At 46.3% G+C, this 21,013-nt stretch overlaps 1 protein-coding gene across 1 annotated transcript in view; it reads left to right on the top strand.

Moving 5' to 3' along the window:
• Positions 1-17,943, top strand: part of LOC131294456 (uncharacterized) — a 112,590-nt gene extending 94,647 nt beyond the window's left edge. Inside the window, exons 5-19 of the mRNA XM_058322503.1 lie at positions 1,626-1,978; positions 2,069-2,364; positions 2,447-3,418; positions 11,537-12,739; positions 12,804-13,073; positions 13,140-13,954; positions 14,018-14,370; positions 15,172-15,318; positions 16,263-16,330; positions 16,406-16,578; positions 16,647-16,855; positions 16,925-17,354; positions 17,434-17,508; positions 17,628-17,655; positions 17,821-17,943. Of these exons, the coding sequence (XP_058178486.1) occupies positions 1,626-1,978; positions 2,069-2,364; positions 2,447-3,418; positions 11,537-12,739; positions 12,804-13,073; positions 13,140-13,954; positions 14,018-14,370; positions 15,172-15,318; positions 16,263-16,330; positions 16,406-16,578; positions 16,647-16,855; positions 16,925-17,354; positions 17,434-17,508; positions 17,628-17,655; positions 17,821-17,943 (5,515 nt within the window). The remainder of the gene's footprint in view (positions 1-1,625; positions 1,979-2,068; positions 2,365-2,446; positions 3,419-11,536; positions 12,740-12,803; positions 13,074-13,139; positions 13,955-14,017; positions 14,371-15,171; positions 15,319-16,262; positions 16,331-16,405; positions 16,579-16,646; positions 16,856-16,924; positions 17,355-17,433; positions 17,509-17,627; positions 17,656-17,820) is intronic.
• The last annotated feature ends 3,070 nt before the right edge of the window (positions 17,944-21,013 follow it).

Raw genomic sequence — 21,013 nt, 5'->3', positions numbered from 1 at the left:
GAACGCATTTCCGGTTCCTTTTCACCATCCAGGCTTTAAATAGTTACACTTAATGATAATACCCTTGTAAAATGGATATTGGGAAATTGCCAGAGCAATTGATAATTATCCCATAACGAGCTGACCTACGATCCCCATTCGCACCTTTGGTTGACCCAATGAAAGTCGTACAACCAAACGACCGATTACTGTCCCATTAATCCCATCCTGCGAACCGATTATCCCCGATCCTCCCCGACCAGAGAGCGGTATAGGTTATGACAGAATGATTAAATTTAACAACAGTCAATCCCCCCAAGGGACACTCCAGTTTCAGCAATTTTTACTCCACGCAAAACGATGGGACGTGTGTCGTCATCCTGTCAGCCGTAACCACAGTTTGAACGCTTTTCCGAACTTCCGGTCGTTTCCGTTGGCAGCACGGTGATGCCAGCGACCCTCCCACTCCCCCATCCTCCGGGTAAATTGTTTGACTTCGGAAGGTAACCGGCACTCCGAAGGATTATCATCGACACGTGCCCCACATGGGTGGTGGAAGTGGAGCAATGAAAATTAAAACGGGTCATTAAATTTCATTCGACGGTAATGGAGCGTTTCTTTCGCTCTTCGCCTTCGTCTTCGGTCTTCTCGATCGGCCGGGTTTTTCCTACCTTGGCGCGATATCTGGTGACTTGGGTGTCGGTACACGGTTGTGGTGAGGTGAAATGTGTGTGTGTGAGTGGGTTTTATTTTCAATCTAGAATCACTATAAGGATCTGGGGTGTGAATATAATTTATATACGTTTTGCCATCTTAATTAAGTTTAAAAGAAAAGAAGGAAACGGGTTTTGTTTGAGATGAAGGACAAGTTTGAATATCGGGATAGAAATATTTAGATTCAATTCTTATGTTTAACCGTACTGAAATGAAATATCAGCATTGGGTATTCCTTCTGGTGAAAAAACTCATTTTTGTTGTGTGTTTAAAATGATTTAGTTGCATTTTTCACTCGTAAGAAAACAAATGCTCTATTCAAGAACGAAAATGAGCGTCGAAAATATCTTCCCTGTGAAAGTGTTGAATTTTGGTTGAATATATGATTCAATCGTAAATAGTGATATGCCTTATGAATCTTTAGGCGCGATTCATTCATTCATATGAATCTTTTACCCAAGATTCATTCATATGAATCTTTCACATAAGATTAATTCATATTGCGTCATGAATCTTTTGGGATTCAAATCTTCAAACGTTGATGAATCTTTCGAAACCTTAACCAAAAAAGGAGGTTTTCTCTGCCCATTTATTGTTCTTTTGTTTTCTGTTCTTTTAACATTAATAAATCTTTAGAATTTATAAATCTCTCTTTTAAAGATTTATGAATCTCTAAGACGATGCAAATAATTTTTGCAAAGATTCATGAATCTGAATCGAAATCTCACAACTCTAATCTTTGCGATAAAGTTTTGATTTGTCAAAAATGTTGAATTTCTATAAACTTGCGCAGTGACAATGAAATTCAAAATTTAAATCGACAGGAAACTTTCAAAACTTAGTTTCTACAACTAGAAGCACCTTTCTTCGACTAAATAAAACCCTCAGTAATTAATGTCACTCAATCAACTCCATTTTCCCACCCAAAACAGACCCAAGAGTGGCTCGATGCTGCTGTACTCGCGTAAAAAGGTGCGCTACCGACGCGACGGCTACTGCTGGAAGAAGCGTAAGGACGGCAAGACGACGCGCGAGGACCACATGAAGCTGAAGGTGCAGGGTACGGAGTGCATCTACGGCTGCTACGTGCACTCGGCCATCCTGCCCACGTTCCACCGGCGCTGCTACTGGCTGCTGCAGAACCCGGACATCGTGCTCGTCCACTACCTGAACGTGCCGTACCCGGACGACAACAAGATGGCGGTCATCACGCCCAACCTGGCGCTCTGGGGCGACAAGAAGGAGTGGACGAAGGAGGAGCTGGTCAGCCAGCTGAAGCCGATGTGTAAGTGAAGTGCTCTGTTCGAAGAGAGTCGATCGATTGTTTGTTTTTGTTTTCTTTCGGTGGTTCAACCTTCACTGACGGGGCGGTTAGTTTTTCCCACAGTTTTCAGCGAGGACGAACCGGACACGGCGAACGAGATCGAAATCTCGACGGCCGAAACGGTCGAGGCGATCGTGAGCCAGCTGATGGAGAAGCAGCGCATGGCCCGGCAGACGGCGCTGGTGAAGCAGCTGGAGTGTGGCTGCCCGGACGCGAACTGTGCGGACGGGAAGTCGTGCTCGCACCCGATGCGCCGGATCAGCGCGGCCAAGGGTGGGCAGGAGCTGGGCAAGCGGACGGACGGGCACGGGCCCGGTTCGGCCCCGAACGTGCTGATCGGCTCGAGGGTAGGTGTCACCGTGAAGGTGAGAGATGCATTCTGTCCACCGCAAAATCTCAATCAAAACACCACTTTCCCGTCACCCGCAGATGTACCCCCGATGGCTGGACAACCGGCGCAGCCAGCAGCAGCAACAGCAACAGCAGCAGCAACAACAGCAGCATTCCCAGCACACCATCCTCGACCCGAACGGTGCCCGCGCCATCACCCCCAAGACGCTCGACTCATCGATACACTTCCAAGTCATTCCTACCTCCTCGCAGAGTCTCTCCAGTCAGAACGCAATTAGAGCCGGCAATCAGAACGCGTCCGCTCTGGCCATGGCCGCCTCCTTGGCTGGGGGTGGCGCCGGGGCGCAGCTGACGAGTGTCGGTAATCATATTACAAACGGCAATCATCTGGCCGGACACAGTCGGTCGGCGATGATTATCACCACCAGTCAGCACCAGCAGCAACAGCAGCAGCAACATCACCAACAACAGCAACAACAGCACCTGCCCAACGGTCACCCACTTCATGGCCACCCGCAACCGCACTCCCAGGGCCAGCAGCAACAGCCCCAACACCATGGGCTCGCGATGAACGGCAGCAGTAATTCGTCCAACAGTGGCGCCAGCAACAACAACAACAACAACAACAACAGCAGTAGCAACAACAACACCAACAGCGCCACCAGCAATCAATTAACCGCCATCGGTGGCCACTCCACTCAGGTGTCACCGGCGAACGGCGACCGTGGATCGGCGGACCGTGGCTCCAGTGGCGCTTCAACCGCTTCCTCACCGTCGGCCGGAGGAAGCGAGGCAAACATTAATGAGAACCGTTTGTCACTGATCGGCCAGAGCCGGCCGAATGGGTTCGGTGTCAGCAATGGAGGCGTCGGGCCGGACGGGAATCACTCCGGTGGTGGTGGAAATGGAACGTCCAACGGTAACGGACTCATGGTGAACGGAGGTGGACAGGGGGGCACGGTTCATCACAATCGAATGTCGGTGAACAACGCCGTTAGCAGCGCGTCGGTTGTTACATCGACGCCACCGTTGGTGCTGAGTTTGGGACAGGTTCGTACACATGTTTGAGTTCATCTATTGCATGTTCTATTTCTCATGTCAATCATATGGTGGCTTTTAAATGATTGTATATTTTCTATTGACATCAGAATATATTCTTTTTGAACGAGGAATAGACGTTGATTTAAGAAAAGATTCATTAACTTTTTGTAACGTTTCGTATTTGAATATTTAAAAAAGTGCTACAGAGTTCGTGATGAATTTGCGCAGTAAATTTAAAGTAGTTATTTTTCAGCTTTGCGCCCCAATATTCAGATAAATTTGATAGCATTACAAACGGTTATTTATCAGAAAAAATAACTAAGAATTACTAAACTAAGAGGGTTATTGACTGGCCACCGTCATTTCATTTTGTTCGGGTATTGAAACAATTAGGATAAATTAATGGAGGGCAAGCCTAAAACCTAACCTTCGGTAGCCAATCGATATCGATAGAGAACGGTTTGCTTTAGTTTTTGTTTTTGTACGTAATCTGCACAATTATAACCAAATCGATCCGCTTTTCAATTTTCATTTGCTAATGAAGTTCAATAGTACCCAAACGGAGTTTATCGCACCGAGGTTACTTTAATGGATGAACCCTGTTGCGTATTCAAATTGGGTTGCGCCGAAATGTAGGCAATCCCAGAATTAGTTAGATTAGTTTCGAAGTTCGAATTGGCACTTCGAAGTTCGAAGTGGCATTGATCCACGTACGTATGAATGGCAACGATACATGAATGGGACAGAACGAATGGCGAAGAGGTATAGCAAAAAAAGTATTGAATTGAACGGAGTAGTCCATTCAGGCCTTTTGCCAAGGGAACCGCAGTTAGACATCACTAATGCAACTCGTCGCCGATTAGGGTCGTTTCATTCAGAAATTTGAAAATATATGGATTACTTGGAAAAGAAAAACATCCGTTTTGTGTGTTATACTTTACAAGCTTTAAGATCCTGTAAAGAGACCGACCCACGGTATCTCTTGTAGGACATCTTCTAGCACGCCAAGTTTTCTATCGTATTAGTTTTGGAGATTATTGGGAGCTGTGACCTGTTGGCATGCCCATCGGTCCCAGTCTGGCTAATACTCCACACTGAGTGTTGGTACCGTGCGTACCAACTCAGACGCGCACACTCCGGTCACAAGCGATTGCGACCGACCTGACGGCAAGCTCGATCATTTGGTCCTTCGAACCGGATCCTGATCCCACGTGGGATCATCCGCGAACATTCGAGTAAATCGGGTCGAAAGTAAAACGCGTCGTTCGAATACCGCGAATATAGTGTGTGTGTAGTGTGAAGCACAGTTCAAGGCTTCAAAATGCCCAAGGCTAAGTCATCGGACTCTCTGCGGCATCGCATGAACTACGTTCAGCGTAAGGTGGAGAAATTGAGTGCAGAAATGGACGACGAAAAGGCAGCTGGCACCCGCCCTACGGAAGCAGTCATCAAATTACGCAGCAGCATCTTGGAGCGTTGCAGAGTGCAGTACGAGGAGCTTCACGTCGAGAGGTTGGAGTTAGCAACAGTGGATGAATACGAGAAGCACGACGCTCGGCTTATTGCGTTCGAAGCTCTCGTAGAGGGAATCCAATTAACATTGCTCGCAAGCAATCCGGAGAAAAAGTGCGATGTGCCTCCTACGCAGAGTGTGCACTTACCAATGCCAATACCCACATTTGATGGGCAATATAAAAATTGGCCCAAATTTAAACAGTTGTTCAGCGATCTTCTGGCTCGCACAAACCATTCAGATGCAGTGAAACTGCACAACCTCAATGGAGCATTGGTTGGAGAAGCGGCAGGCATATTAAATGCCAGTATGATATGTAATAACAACTTTGAGACTGCCTGGCAGCTCCTGACCAACCGGTACGAAAATCCCCGAGTGATTGTGGAATCTCACATTGCGGGATTGCTCGCCTTGAAACGGCTGGATAAGGAGTCATCCAAAGGATTGCGGGCACTCGTCGAGACGTGCAGAATGCACACTGATGGGCTTGCTCAAATGGGAAAGCCACTCGACGACACTAGCGCTCTAATAATCAACCAACTAGTGGTATCGTGCTTAGATCCAGACACACGGAAGCTTTGGGAGCGGACACTAAACCACGGCGAATTTCCAATTCTGACGGAAACGCTGCAATTCATCCAGACCCAAAGTGAAGTGTTAGAAAGATGCTCAATTGGAGGACCCAGCAATATACGAGTGAAGAGTGCGAGAGTGTGTACAGTTGCGGAAAATGGTTGTGAGGTTTGCCACGAAGAACAACATCCATTATACAAATGCAGCAAGTTCTTGGAGATGGACGCACAGCAGCGGATTGACAAGGTAACCAGCCTCAAGCGTTGCCTCAGATGTCTCGCTAAAGGGCACAACAAGCGAGAATGCAAATCTAAGTGGTTCTGCAAGGAATGCAGAAAAGACCATCATTATTTGCTGCACCTTGTTCGAGTGGAAAAGCAGCTCCAACCAACAACTAGTGTGGACCAAGGTTCGGTAAGCATGCAGTGCTCAAATACGGCGAACGCGACAGTATTGTTGTCCACAGCAGTTATTTTAGTGATCGACCGATCGGGCAAGGCTCATGAAGCAAGAGCCCTAATAGACAGCGGCTCGCAGTTAAACTTTATTTCGGCAAGCATGGCCCAACTGCTTCGATTGCCAATAAAATCGGCTCATGTTTCACTCGTTGGAGTCGGCGCTGAACCTGTGACTACAGCAAAGCAGAAAGTGGTAGCCATAGTCAAATCAAGATGCTCAGACTATACGGCAACCATCGAATGCATGGTGTTGCCTAAACCCACGGCTGAGCTACCAGTAGTGACCGTTCCTGGTTTGTGGAAAATTCCGGAAGGAATTGCGTTAGCAGATCCTACATTCTTCCACAGTCGGCGAGTCGACATGATCCTGGGAGCGGAACTATTCGCTGAGTTGCTGCAGACAGGGAAGATCCAGCTAGGTGAGAACCAACCAACATTAATCAATTCCGTCTTTGGTTGGATCGTCAGCGGCAAGGTCGACCCATCACCACCAGTCCAAGCCAACAACGCAGTCGTCTTGACCAGCATCGAAACGCTAATGGAGAGGTTCTTCGCGATTGAGGATGCAGACACCAACAACAACTTGACCATCGAGGAAACAGCGTGTGAAAACTTCTACAGAGAGACGACAACACGCCACGACGATGGGAAGTTTGTGGTTCGCTTGCCACAAAAGGCCGACATGATAAATTCACTGGGTGAGTCAAAATCAATGGCAACTAAACGTTTGTTAGCAATTGAAAAACGATTGGACAAAGAACCTGGTACTCGTGAGGCATATACCGCATTCATGAAGGAGTACGAAGAGCTGGGACACATGAGTGTTGTATCAAAGGAAGGTGATGGGCACAGCACCGCGTATTATATGCCACATCATCCAGTGTTTAAGGCAGATAGCAGCACCACCAAGTGTCGTGTGGTTTTCGACGCTTCAGCCAAATCGTCAAGCGGTATATCATTGAATGACACACTCATGGTAGGTCCAACTCTTCAGCAAGAAGCAACAACAATTTTAATCCGTTTTCGGACGAAGCCTATAGCTCTCACAGCCGACATAGCTAAAATGTATCGGCAGATTTGGGTACATCCGTCAGATCGACATCTGCAGAGAATATTGTGGCGACCATCGAGAGACATGCCTATTCAAGAGTATGAACTGAATACGGTAACCTATGGCACTGCAGCGGCACCATATCTTGCAATAAAATCGCTGCAGCAAACCGCCGTAGATCATGGTGCCCAATTTCCTCAAGCAGCAGCCAAAATGTCCGATTTTTACGTCGACGATTTTATTTCGGGAGAAACCACTGTTGAAGCCGCAAAGACACTACAGCGGGAAGTTATTGATATGGTTGCTAAGGCTGGCTTCTGTTTGCGAAAATGGGCATCGAACAATCCGAATGTTCTACAAGGCATAGGCGAAGAATCTTTGGCCAGTCCCTTGCTACAAGATGAATCCGAAGCAGCGCTTTCTACACTCGGGATGATCTGGGAACCAAATGCGGATACATTTCGTGTTAAAATAAACATCTCCGAAACTGGCAACACGAAGCGATCGATATTATCACAAATCGCTCGTATTTTTGATCCGTTGGGACTGCTAGACCCAGTGAAGGCACTAGCTAAGCAATTGATGCAGAAAATATGGAGTTTGAAGACAACAGAAAAGAAGAGATGGGGCTGGGATGATGAAGTACCCTCCTTAATTCATCAAGAATGGAGTAAGATTTGTTGTCAGCTGAAGTATCTGCAATACATCCAGGTTCCACGAGTCACGATCAATGAAGGAATAAATGGACTTCAGTTACATTTCTTCTGCGATGCATCTGAAGCAGGTTACGGAGCATGTTGCTACGTGAGATCAATAACATCATCGGGAATGATAACCTCAGGGTTACTAGCGTCAAAATCAAAGGTATCACCATTATCTTCAAAACATTCCATAGCTCGTTTGGAGTTATGTGGAGCGGTTTTAGCGTCGGATCTATTAAACATCGTTAGCAAGTCGACAGAATTCAAGGTGGATACAACTTTATGGACTGATTCCATGATAGTTGTACAGTGGCTGCAATCATCTCCACATCGGTGGAAAACCTTTGTTGCCAATAGAGTGACAACCATCCAGCAAGCTACGATCGGCTGTAACTGGCGACACGTTCCTGGTAAGGACAACCCTGCAGATTTGGTTTCAAGAGGCTGCTACGGCAAAGATTTGATCAACAATAACCAATGATGGCAGGGACCAAGCTGGCTTGTGCAGCCAGAATCAGAATGGCCAGTTCCAACACTTGATCGAGCATCGGATCAAGACACTGATCCAGACATCATCACAGAAGAGAGGAAACTCACGATTCTTCACGCGGTTGAGGAACCGAACCATCGTATATTTATGCTGTATTCATCATTTTCAAGGTTGAGGAAAATGATCAGTTACTGGGTTCAGTTTCTGAATAAAAAATCTGGCAAAGTGAACTACGAACAACCTGGACTGACAACCACGGATATGCAAGAAGCAGAAAAAATCTTGTGCAGATTGGCGCAACGTGAATCCTTCAAGGCGGAATTGAAGGCGTTAAGGGGCAACTCGTTTGTATCCGCATCATCACCACTGAAATGGTTGCACCCGCAAGTGTCCAGCGATGGCATCATCCGAGTTGGCGGTCGTCTAGCAAATTCAACGCTGCCGATAGAATCCAAACATCCGATGGTTATTTCAGGCAATCATCCATTGGCCATACTCATAATGTGGCACTATCATCTAACATTGATGCATGCTGGCCCGCAGTTAATGCTCAGCACACTTCGACAGAAATATTGGATCACCGGTGGCAGAAATTTGGCACGAAAAATATATCGACAGTGCCATACATGCTTTCGCTGCCGTCCTCCGATGACCGAGACGTTAATGGCAGATCTACCAGCAACGCGAGTAACCGCAGCACGACCGTTCTCCATCGCCGGTATTGATTACTGCGGACCTGTGTACTTGAAAGGAGTTCATCGGCGCGCATCGGCTACAAAGGCGTTTGTGGCGATCTTCATCTGTTTCATCACGCGCGCAGTCCACATCGAATTGGTTTCCGACTTAAGCACCGCGGCGTTTCTATCCGCTCTTCGACGCTTTGTCTCAAAGCGAGGTCTACCAGCGGAACTTCACTCGGACAACGGGACCAACTTTAAGGGTGCAGCGAACCAGCTTAATGCAATTTACAAGTTATTTAATTCTACAGAGCATCTACGCAGCGTAAATTCGTGGGTTCTGGAGAAAGGCATCACCTGGAAGTTCATCCCTCCACGCTCCCCTCACTTTGGCGGTCTCTGGGAGGCTGCGGTTCGATCAGCGAAGTATCATCTGGTGCGAGTGCTTGGGGACTCATCTCTAACTTTCGAGGATATGACAACCGTTCTTCATGAGATCGAATGCTGCCTCAACTCCCGTCCCATCACACCCCTGACGGATGACCCTTCTGACGTCGAGGCGCTGACTCCGGGACACTTCTTGATGGGCACACATCCTCTCCAGATACCGGACATCGACGTGTCACAGCTCCCTGCGAATCGTTTAACGCATTGGCGACACGTTCAGCAACTGACACGGCGTTTTTGGGATCGATGGCATCGAGAGTACCTGCAGCAATTGCAGCCCCGGGCTAAATGGCTTAAACCGGGAACAGCACAGATTCAACCAGGAGCGCTGGTGTTAGTTAGAGAGGAAAATGTACCATCAACGAGATGGCCTTTAGCACGTGTAATGGAGATCCACCCGGGAAAGGATGGAGTGACTCGCGTCGTCACATTAAAGACAGGACAGGGAAATCAAATGGTTCGACCAATAGTAAAACTTTGTCCGTTGCCAATGTTTGAAGAGAAAGCAAATTAGTGAATTAGTAAAATTCGTAGAATTTTAGGTGGCAGGATGTTGCGTATTCAAATTGGGTTGCGCCGAAATGTAGGCAATCCCAGAATTAGTTAGATTAGTTTCGAAGTTCGAATTGGCACTTCGAAGTTCGAAGTGGCATTGATCCACGTACGTATGAATGGCAACGATACATGAATGGGACAGAACGAATGGCGAAGAGGTATAGCAAAAAAAGTATTGAATTGAACGGAGTAGTCCATTCAGGCCTTTTGCCAAGGGAACCGCAGTTAGACATCACTAATGCAACTCGTCGCCGATTAGGGTCGTTTCATTCAGAAATTTGAAAATATATGGATTACTTGGAAAAGAAAAACATCCGTTTTGTGTGTTATACTTTACAAGCTTTAAGATCCTGTAAAGAGACCGACCCACGGTATCTCTTGTAGGACATCTTCTAGCACGCCAAGTTTTCTATCGTATTAGTTTTGGAGATTATTGGGAGCTGTGACCTGTTGGCATGCCCATCGGTCCCAGTCTGGCTAATACTCCACACTGAGTGTTGGTACCGTGCGTACCAACTCAGACGCGCACACTCCGGTCACAAGCGATTGCGACCGACCTGACGGCAAGCTCGATCAAACCCTAATCATGTTTATCAATTAGTTTTCTAAGTTTAATTGGCTAAGATTACAATGAATTTGTTAAATGTTGCCCTATTCATTGAAACTCCTGTAAACTGATCCTTCCTACGAGGTTGCATACTGTATAAAATCCTTCAAACTTGTTGAAAATAAAGATGGATAACGGATTGGTCTCTTAGTTCGATATCATTGGGTTTAGCAATCCCTGGTTATTTATTCTGATACCTTACACAATTACCTTTCCAGTGCTGTTAAATTTATCTGAATATTGTGTCGCAAAGATGAGAAACAATTTGCTCACATATATTAAACACTTTAGTAACATAATTGTTAAAGATGGCCTTTAACGATGCTCTTCGCGGGAATAAATGAAAGGCACCAGCTTTTCTTGCCTTTGTGAAAACACTTTTTATTGTAATCGCAATAGCCAAAAAATTGTCTGGCTTTCTCGCTTACGTTTTTACTAAGAGGACGAAGGCGCATCCTTCGATCCCTTTTATATATTTCCAAAACATCGCCATCGCGGCGACGTTTCCGTTCTGACAGCTTCGTTGGACCGATACATTACAGCGGTTCCAACAACCCGACCCGAAATGATGGATTTTTCGAAATCCTTTACAGTAACAGAGTTTTATATATAAAACTCTAAAGACTATAATTTTTTGGAATGTTGGAAACGGTTCCAACGTAGTGCAAAAGCAAATAAAGAAAAGAATTCCTTAGGAACCGCTGTGGTGCGGAACCAAAAAATTAGTCTTTTTATTAAACGCTTATGTTTGCACAATTCGCTCATTGCGCCCAAACGTGCCCTATTTATAGCCTTCTGCCGGCGAAGCCGACGCCAAGGGTCATCGCTCCTCTCGATCAGCCGATCCGTCAGCTGATCGATGAAGTTCCCTTTTGGCTTATCACTATCATCAGGCTGTCTGTTCTAAGCCGAATTGACAGCTGTCGTTAGAAGCAAAGTGTTTCTAACAATAATACTAAAAGAAATGAAAGGAAATCTTGAATAGTTGTTTGTTAAACGCACTCTTCTTTGACTTCACACTGTTCTAATGGATTACCAAATATTCGATCTGGCAGAATCTTGGAGCACCGGGCAGCTTACTCATCCTCAACGGCCAACAACAATCGTTCGTGTGTCAATCGCAGCACCAGAAGCCGAACGAGAAAGAGTCCGATCAGGCGATCAAAACGGAAAGCGGATCCTCGACGAAGCAGGAAATGATGGACGCTTCGTCCTCACCCGTGCCATCCCTCTCGCACCAGCACCAGCAGCAGCAACAGCAGACGCGTCAATCGTCGAGTGGCTCGTCCTCGTCCTCGAACGGAGCCAACGGAGGGTCTACCTCCAGCAAGCAATCGTTCGAGAGTCTCTTCGGCTATCAGAACCACACGCCGATGGCAAGCCCGGTGCAGGGTGGGATGGAGAACGGTGGAGGCGGTGGAACCGGTGGTTCCGGCCACCACCATCACGACAATCTACCATTCTTCAACGAAACGCTCGACTTATCGCAGGAGGACATCCAGAAGACGCTGAGTGCGAATATGCCGCTAGGGGGACATGTAACCGGTCACGATAGTACGCCCACGGATGACGCGATGAACGGCGAGATCAACCCGATGGACTTCATCGAGAACTGTGGCGACAACCATGGGACGGTCGATGACGACGTGTTCGTGAACCTGGACGCGTTCGACATGCTGGTCGAGTTCCCGGAGCTCGAGCTGGACGCAAAGAGTGAGTTCCTGCGGGACGGTAGCGATGAGGGTACGGACGAGACTGCCGGCGGGGACAGTGGAAGCGAGCTGAGCCGGTTTAAGCTGTCATCCGCACGGAATGTGATGGCCAGCGAGCAACACCACCACCATCAGCAGCAGCAACAGCAACAGCAGCAGTCGCTTTCGAACGTGTCCACCATAACGGACTTCAGCCCGGAGTGGGCCTACCCGGAGGGTGGCATCAAGGTGCTGGTGACCGGGCCGTGGAGTGCCAGCTCCGCCTATACAGTATTATTCGACTCGTTCCCGGTGCCGACGACGCTCGTGCAGGATGGGGTGCTGCGGTGCTACTGTCCGGCGCACGAGGTCGGCGTCGTGACGCTGCAGGTCGCCTGTGATGGCTTTGTGATATCCAATGCGGTCAACTTTGAGTACAAATCTCCGCCAAAGTTCGAGACGAAGTGCGAGGGCAACGGCAACGATATGCTGTACAAGTTCAACCTGCTCAACCGGCTCGAGTCGATCGACGAGAAGCTGCAGATCAAGGTGGAACCGGGCGAGTTGGTAAGCTCAAAGCTTGTACATGAACCAGGAGCTCCGTGAGAACTAACGCCGCCTTTTTTTCCAGCCGGAAGATACTCTTCTGTTCAAGCAGAACAACTTTGAGGATCGGCTGGTGAACTACTGCGAGACGCTCACGTCAAAGATGTGGCGCTCGGTTACGCCCGGCCCGTTCATCGATAAGCACCAGGGCATGACGCTACTGCACCTCGCGGCAGCCCTCGGTTATGCCAAGCTGGTGCGCACGATGTTGACCTGGAAGGCGGAAAACTCGAACGTCATTCTGGAGGCGGAAATCGACGCACTCAGTCAGGATAAGGACGGACACACCCCGCTGGTAAGTAACACTTCCTTGTGTTTGTGGTACCTCTTCTTCATATACTGTGTTTGGCCTTCTCGGTAGACTCTTGCTTGTGCCCGAGGTCACACGGAAACGGCCATCATGCTGTACAAGTGGAACCAGAACGCGCTGAACGTGCGAACGAACGCACAGAAGAGCCCGGTGGAGGTGGCCCGCGACTACGGCCACGGTGAGCTGGCGCGTGAGCTGGAGCGACACGAGAAGGAGCGGATATCGGCCGCCCAGCGAACCCCGACCAGTGCTTCCATCCCGACGCTGGCCTCCATTTCGTCGTCCATTTCGACCACATCTAGCTCGACGGCCGGTGCGTCAACGCAACAGCAGGCAGCAGCCGGGTCCTCCAATCACTCTTCCAGCGCGTCATCGCCCTCGGCTTCTCCTTCCGCCCGGGACGCCTCCGATCTGCTGAGCAACCTGACCGACGGGAACAGCAACGCAGCGACCGCCGACGGCAAGGGCACGGACAGCAACAACAACCTAAACCACGGCAACAGCAACAGCAATGGCGCGTCGATGCTGAGTGACGCGGCCAGCACGATGCACAACTTCCTGAACCTGAACCAGATCTTCAGCTACGGCGAAGGCCTGCACGGTACCAACAGTGACAGCTGCAGTAACGACAACTTCGGCCTGGTGGCGGCCTTCAACCCGTCCCTCTCGCCGAACGCCCTGTCGCCGTACAGCGAGATGAAGGGCTCCTGTTCGTCCGGCAGTGGCTCGCAGCAGCAGTCCGGGCTCCACTACGGGCTCGAGAATACCAACTCGAACCCGATGCTCTCGAACGCCCTGTCACCGAACTCCGACAGCAATCGCAGCCACGACGGGGTGTTCCTGCGTCCCGGTGCCGTTTACTCGAGGTTCGAACCGTTGTGTCGAACGTCAACCACACTCTCTAAACAAAGAACTATCTCGTCCCCTAGCCAAAGTCCACCGGGGGCTCGACTCTCCAAGCGCTCGTCGATCGACAGCGGAATCAACATGGACAGCCGTACCTCGTCCGGGGTGAGCCGCACGGGAAAATCATTCCGCGATGCACAACGCACAAATCGCATGGACCGCAGCATGTCGCTTCCACTTGCTTCCGGCGGTGGACAGCTGGCGGGTAGTGGAAAGAACCTCACCGGTACGGCGAACTCCTCCACGGCCGGAGGTGATCGCGACACGGACAGCTTCTCCCTTTCGCTCGGCACCGAACGCACCACGGAGTCTCCGTCGCAGATCTCCAGCAACAACTCACTTCTGTCGCCGCTGCGTAAGATGGACTTTGCGCTGTGTAAGTATCGATCTCTCCTCTTCCTCTATCTCTAGAAATCTCGTTCACTGCGGTGTGGATGGAAGCGATCCCTTCGCAAATTGTTTTTTTTCTCGTAAACATAATTTTAACCTCTCCGTTCGTCCATTCCGGACGAGTGCATCGGTGCATCAGCACTCGAGACGGTGTGGCCTGTGCATCAAACCTTTTCATCCGCCTATATACTACTCAAGCTACTACGATCTTACATTCACCCTAATAGCGTACACAATCTTTTCCAATTTGCCCTGGCTTGGAATTCATAATTAACACATTAGTTAGATACCTCTTTTCGATATATTTAAACGCTTCTTTCCAAATGCTTTCCCGCAAACTGTCCCCCGCCTTCAGTGGATTCCGAATCCATAGTTCAAAACCAATTTTTCTTGCGTGTAATCGACGTTCATTCGAACTACTCTTCATTTAGCGCTCCCCAATCGCTTTTGGTCACCATTCCGTTCCGTTGTTTTTTTCCGTTCCGAGTTTCCAACGTTTCATCTTCCCTCTTTCGCCTGTAGAACTTAGTTTACATCGCGGTTAGTGCTTGACGACCTCAACGGCCAACCACACGGGGCCGTGTACGGCATTCATCCACCATTGTTTATGATCGTTTGAACTTTGTCCGTTGGTCGAATGTGTTGTTCAATACCGATTTTGATAATTATTCTTTTATTTTCCTCATTTATGTTTCCTTTTCCATAATCTTTTATCCTTATTTGCATTCGACAAAATGTTGCTCGCATTCGAAACGCATACGAACGCTCGTTGCTCCACCGGCTGCAGGTGAGGTTTCGGCCACGGAAACCAGTCCCATGTGCGAGGATGCGGACTCGCTGCAAGAGGACGACTGCCACCATCAGCATCCCGATAGCATGGACATGGGTCAGGGGGGCAGTGGTAATGGCGGTGGTGCGGTCGGAGGCGCCGTAGGTCAGTGGATAGCTGTCGTGGTTGATCGGTGGTTTAGTTTGGTTTATTTGTACCCTTTTGGTTGTTGTGTTTTCTTCTGTCGTGTTTAGTTGTCCAGACAATTTACATTGTCTTTAGTTTTTGTTTTACGTTGTTTCTGAATTTTGTTTTTCTTTGTACACGTGGGTGACAGTAGTTCAGTTTGCAATCATTTTTAACCATCTTTTGTTATAGTGTTACCTCTTTGTGTTATCATTTATCTTCTTTTTTTAAGTTCTAACAGATTTGTTTCCATAGTTGCAGTCCATTTATATCGGTTTAAATTTGATTATTTCTGTTTCATTTGTGTTTCTTTCCGACTTTGTTTTGGGTGTGTAGTTTTCATTTTATTTATCCTTCTCAAATCTCGATGTTAGATAAATAGATTCTTTTGGTGTCTACGTTTTGTTTTCGTTTTGTTTATCTTATACTTCCATCCCATTTCTCTTGTGTGTCGACTATGTAAATATTTTTAATTGGATTCTTAACTGTTCGATCTCCCAAGTGGATGGCTACTACAAAAAACAAGCCTTTAACTATTCTATTTCCAACCGACCTAACTATGATCTAGACTGGATTAATAAAAAATATATTCACATTTTCAAAACATTCCTAATTGTGACTGAGGGATACGGTTTTCCACAAAGGCAAATAGATTAATACACACAAGCTTTCATTAAGATTTTTGATTGAAAAGGAGTGAGGTATTTGAAAAGAGATTTGATTATAAATTTTTTGTTTGTTTCGTAAAAAGGTAAGTCAGCACTCTTGCTTGATTATTTTAATACTTTCTACGCTTTTGCTTGATCTATTCTGTAGTGGAATGTTTGTGTACGTGTGTACTGTTCTACTAGATTCGGTGGAGAAAACTATCTTTTCCTACCAAATGATTTTTAATTCTGTTTTATTCATCCATCTATTCGCAGGGGATTCGGATGCAAAAGTTCTGACGCTAGCGGAACAAATTATTGCCGCCATGCCAGAGCGAATAAAGGTAGGTCAAACATGGTCGTTAAGAAAAGTACGTCCAACAATAAAACCTGAAAACGTTGTCCATCTCTTAACACAGAATGAATCAGAAGAAACCATGTACCTTGGCAGCCCACTGCCCGAATCGTTGAACGAGGACACGTCGGGGATGGGCATTCTCAGTGATACGTTCATGGAGCCCTTGCTGGACTCTCTTCCTTCGTCGCAGTTCGATCAAGAGTTCAATTTTGAGTTCAGTGATCACAACTATCGGTATGTTTCTCACGTTGTTTGCTTGTGCGGAAGAGCGATCGGTGTTAACCATAATTTCTGGGTTATAGTTATCATGACGTCGGAACGCCCTGTTCAAGTCTTAGTCCCGCATCTTCCGGTCCGCTGCAATCACCTGCCAGTTACTCGATTCCTCAGGATCATCCCGTCGGGTCTCCTAGTCCACCTCCAACCACGCAGGACTTTACGGAGTTTTTGCAGTCCTCGAACACTAATGTCCGACCGTTTGAGGCCGATTTTTCCAACCTTAAACTAAATGGTAAGAAGCGCTATAGAGGCAGGAGGAAAATCTGATTCTCTAATTATTCACCCACGTTTACCCCATTAGATCGTGAGCAGCGCGAGCTGTACGAGGCGGCCAAATGCATCCAGAAGGCGTACCGTTCCTACAAGGGTCGCAAAAGTCGCATGGAGGAGCAGGACAAGGAGCGCACGGCGGCCGTCGTGATACAGAACTACTACCGGCGCTACAAGCAGTACGCCTACTTCCGGCAGATGACGCAGGCCGCGCTGGTCATTCAGAACGGCTACCGGTCGTACTGTGAGAACAAGCGATTCAAAAAGTCCCAAACCGCCCAGCAGAACCAGCACCCGGTGACGAGCAGCGAGGAGGAGAAGGCATCGTCACAGTGCATCGAAACGTACTACCAGAACTTTCGCAACGAGCAGAAGCAGCAACAATCGCCTCAGCAGCAACAGCAGAACAATCAGCAGAGTGGTTCCAGCTCGAAGGAGCCAAGTCCATCGGGTCCCTTGAAGTAGGTATCCTTAACTCGTTGTCGTTTAGTGTTTTATCGAGAGAGTAGTACTAATTTACAAACCTCCTTTTTCGTGCAGACGAACTTATTCGCAACGAACACAAAATCAAGCCGCTAGGAAAATACAGCAGTTTATGAGACAATCCAAAAACAAGTAAGTAGTTGATCTTTTTCTGTACATAAGTTGATCGTTAAATCGTTAAAACACATTCACTGTTACCTGCTGCCGATAACATCATTTAACGTCCATTCAAATTCTTGTCTTGCTATCAGTACGTGGGACGAGCAAATGACAAACGTGGTGAGATATTCGTCCAAATTAAACTATTTAGAATCTTTTGGTTCCTATTTCAATCTGTTTATCTTTGCTTGAGTTTGTGAACATATGTTTCAAAAATAGAACATGAGTTCCTTTCAGCATGGTTTATTAATTTCATTTCCATTTCTTCCCCTCGCCCGAAAACAGACTGCAGAGAGAACGAGCAGAAAAAGAGAGGCTGGTCCACCTACGCAGGGTGGAGTACCTCCAAAGCTTGCAGTGTCACGAAACGCCCGAGGTACCGCATACCAGCGATCCAAAGTGAACTAACGGCACGGCTGGTACCCTGGTGCAGTATAGGTGAAGGCATTTCAACCCAATTTGAGGCGCTTACGTTAAGTTAAGTTATACTTTTCCTGTTTTCAAGTTTACGGATTAGAGGAAAATCTGTTGAGCCGCTTACATTGAGTTGTAAATCGCATACGCTAGCTACATGTGTCCTAAACCTTCCATTATTACGTTTTAAAAATCTTTTTTTTTGTGAGATTCCATGAATTTCTCATTTACATTTCAAATGTATAACGGTCAAATGAAATGTTTCATTCACTGCAAGTGAGTCTGTTTCAAACTAAAACCAGTAGATGGCGCTAGCGATGCGATCAAATAAGGTATTCTGGGGTGATATACACCTTTTATTGTAAATTTTCGTTTCTTTTGCGAACCAAAAACGTTCGACAAATTTCACTTTTATTTGCAGATGAATATGTTTTGCAGATGTTAAAACTGTGTTTTGCAGATGATATAAATGTTCAAACAAAAAAATTCTGTTGTACGAAGCCTCTACACAAAATGAAAAGCATCAATAAGATGACCAGGTTGAAGTGATTTGTAGCACTCTGAAAGTGTTTTTCAACTTCCACGGATTTAGCAAGAAACCTAAAATGAGCGTAAAGGCTGCGGCAAGAAGCGTTATATTGCTCGGATAATTCAAAACATAGATCCAGCCAACCAGCAGTAAGGTGAATCGAAAATGGAAAAGTTTAATCAGATACCTGACTTTTTAGTAGAATTATATATTAAAATAGGTACCAAATGGTAAAACTATTGAAGAAAAGAAAAAATCGCGTACAGTTGTGGCAAAAAAAAAAAACAGAAAACTCAAACAACAGTTAGAAAAATGTGATTTGAAACCATTTTTAAAAGCCCTCGAACACCGTCCTATACTGATATCGGTGGGCTTGCGTCTGTTCGAGGAAAACTTTAAAGAATAACTTAACAAAATTGATTGACATGCAAACTCAGTATGTTGCCAATGTATGAGCATTAGGGAGGGCACTTATTTTAAAACAAAGGAACGTTAATAGTGCATAATGAAAGGAGTCACGTTGTGCAATGATAGACATGAGCAGTGCAGTATAGAAACTAATTATTTATAGAAGAAACATTCGAGGGGGTGGTTCGTTCTCTTTCCTTGGCTGGCCGATCGAAACTTTTGGTTGGCTTTGGAGAGCGTTGGAGGGCAAGCAGCGTGTAAATAAAAAAGATAATATTGTTCGCAATGCAAATATTAACACCTAACATACAGAGAAAAAGGGGTTGCGGGGAATGCAATCGCATGGAACAGTTGTTGTGGTTCTTGTTTTATTTTACTGAATCTTTTTTACTCTAGAACATGAAGTAGTTGCAACCAGAAACTAGTATCTATTTATATTCTATTGATGAAAAATAAAAATCACAAATTACAATAGAGTTTATTCGATAGAGACGGACGAAATGGGGGGAAACGATTCTTCCCGTCCTTTCCCTGAGAGGACAAACTGTCTCGCTTCTACAGGCACACTTGTATTCAAATTGGAACGGACTAGGGAAAACCATTGTAGACAACGTTGAAACTTTCTCTCGCAAAAAAAAAAAAAATGGATAAGTCGGCGAACATGCCGCGGCCGAGGCAAAATAAGGTGATTTTCTATTTGATTGTTAACTTTTGTTACATTACATCTAGACGGTAAGATAAAACAAAGCAGAAGAGAAACTCATAAGTAAGAGAGAGAGAGATAAACCCAATGATGCTTCGCCCATCCGCGGGAGCTTCAAGGATCATTGAGCGATAGGAAACGAAAGCGATTAAAGCTAACTATATATACATACATACACAAGAAAAAAAACAAAAGTACATATACATATATACATCTAACTATTTATCTCTTTTTACAAAGTTTCGAAATTAAAATATGACATTTAAAAACCACGCACGCCAACCAGCATTTGCAAGATCAATTTCGACGAGCTAGTGAACTGTTCTTTCGACTTCTCATAGTGGCACCAGCCATAGTGGTGTGTTTATCGGGGCGAGCGGGGTGACCGGGTGCGTCCATCTTATGACTTCAACGGAAGCACATGAAAATGCAAACTATCAAACGGGATGCAACACAGTGGTGCAGAAATCAAATTAATACTACACGCTATACCTGAAGGTGCGGTAAGGTGAGCACAAGGAAAAAGTATAAAATATTTGAGTTATTTACTCATCACAAAGCGCAACTGTTTGAGCTACAGAAGACTAATGAATTCGAACACTCTCGAAGCTAGAAACCCGCACCCGGAGATCGACAATTGACACTGCGAGCTGATGAAGCTGATAGCTGTTGAGATCTATTTTATCGACGGGTTGAAGGGATGCGTACATCGCAGCCCGATGTACAGATCCACTTGGGCAGAAGAAAAGGGGAGGAGCAAAACAAAAATTATATAAATATATTCAAGACGAGCGCTGGCGTGGAGAGACAGAGTTAAGATGAAATTTCCAATTTAATATCCTTCTCGATTTGCAACAATGTAAGCAAGCAAACAAAACATTAGCAATTGATAGATGACAAATGATAGGTACGGTTAAGGATTTCCTTTTCACGCTCAATGCGGATAGAGTAGTGGATAACATCATCGAAACTAATCGGAGGAGTACTAATTCTACAATTAACATTCACTGCAAAGTACGCATTGCAAGCATGCATGATACACACTGACAAAAGTAAAAAAAGTAAACAACAAAACCAACAACCTATATACATAACTTCAACATTAGGATAGCGCTAGGGTAAGAATTAATGCAACTGAAAGAGAAATAAATACACGATGAAAACGATGGTGATGATGATGATGAAGATGATGAGAGCGTAGCGGCAAGTCCTGCAACGATGAACCGATATCGTGTTTCTGCCAGTGGAAGGAATTGCTAAGAAAGCCAGATTTTTCTTTCACCGACCTAGCGATTGCTGGGAGAGGGCTCGTTTTCAAACAGAAAGTGCGGTACGGCATGAAACTGTATTCCTTAAGTTCGGCAAAAGAAAGCAGCTAGCAAACGATAAATCTATCCCGAGATTCATACCAAGTACGGTTCACG

The sequence above is a fragment of the Anopheles ziemanni genome, chromosome 2, assembly GCF_943734765.1.
Source record: "Anopheles ziemanni chromosome 2, idAnoZiCoDA_A2_x.2, whole genome shotgun sequence".
Lineage (NCBI taxonomy): Eukaryota > Metazoa > Arthropoda > Insecta > Diptera > Culicidae > Anopheles > Anopheles ziemanni.
This window is presented reverse-complemented; position numbering and strand designations above follow the sequence as displayed.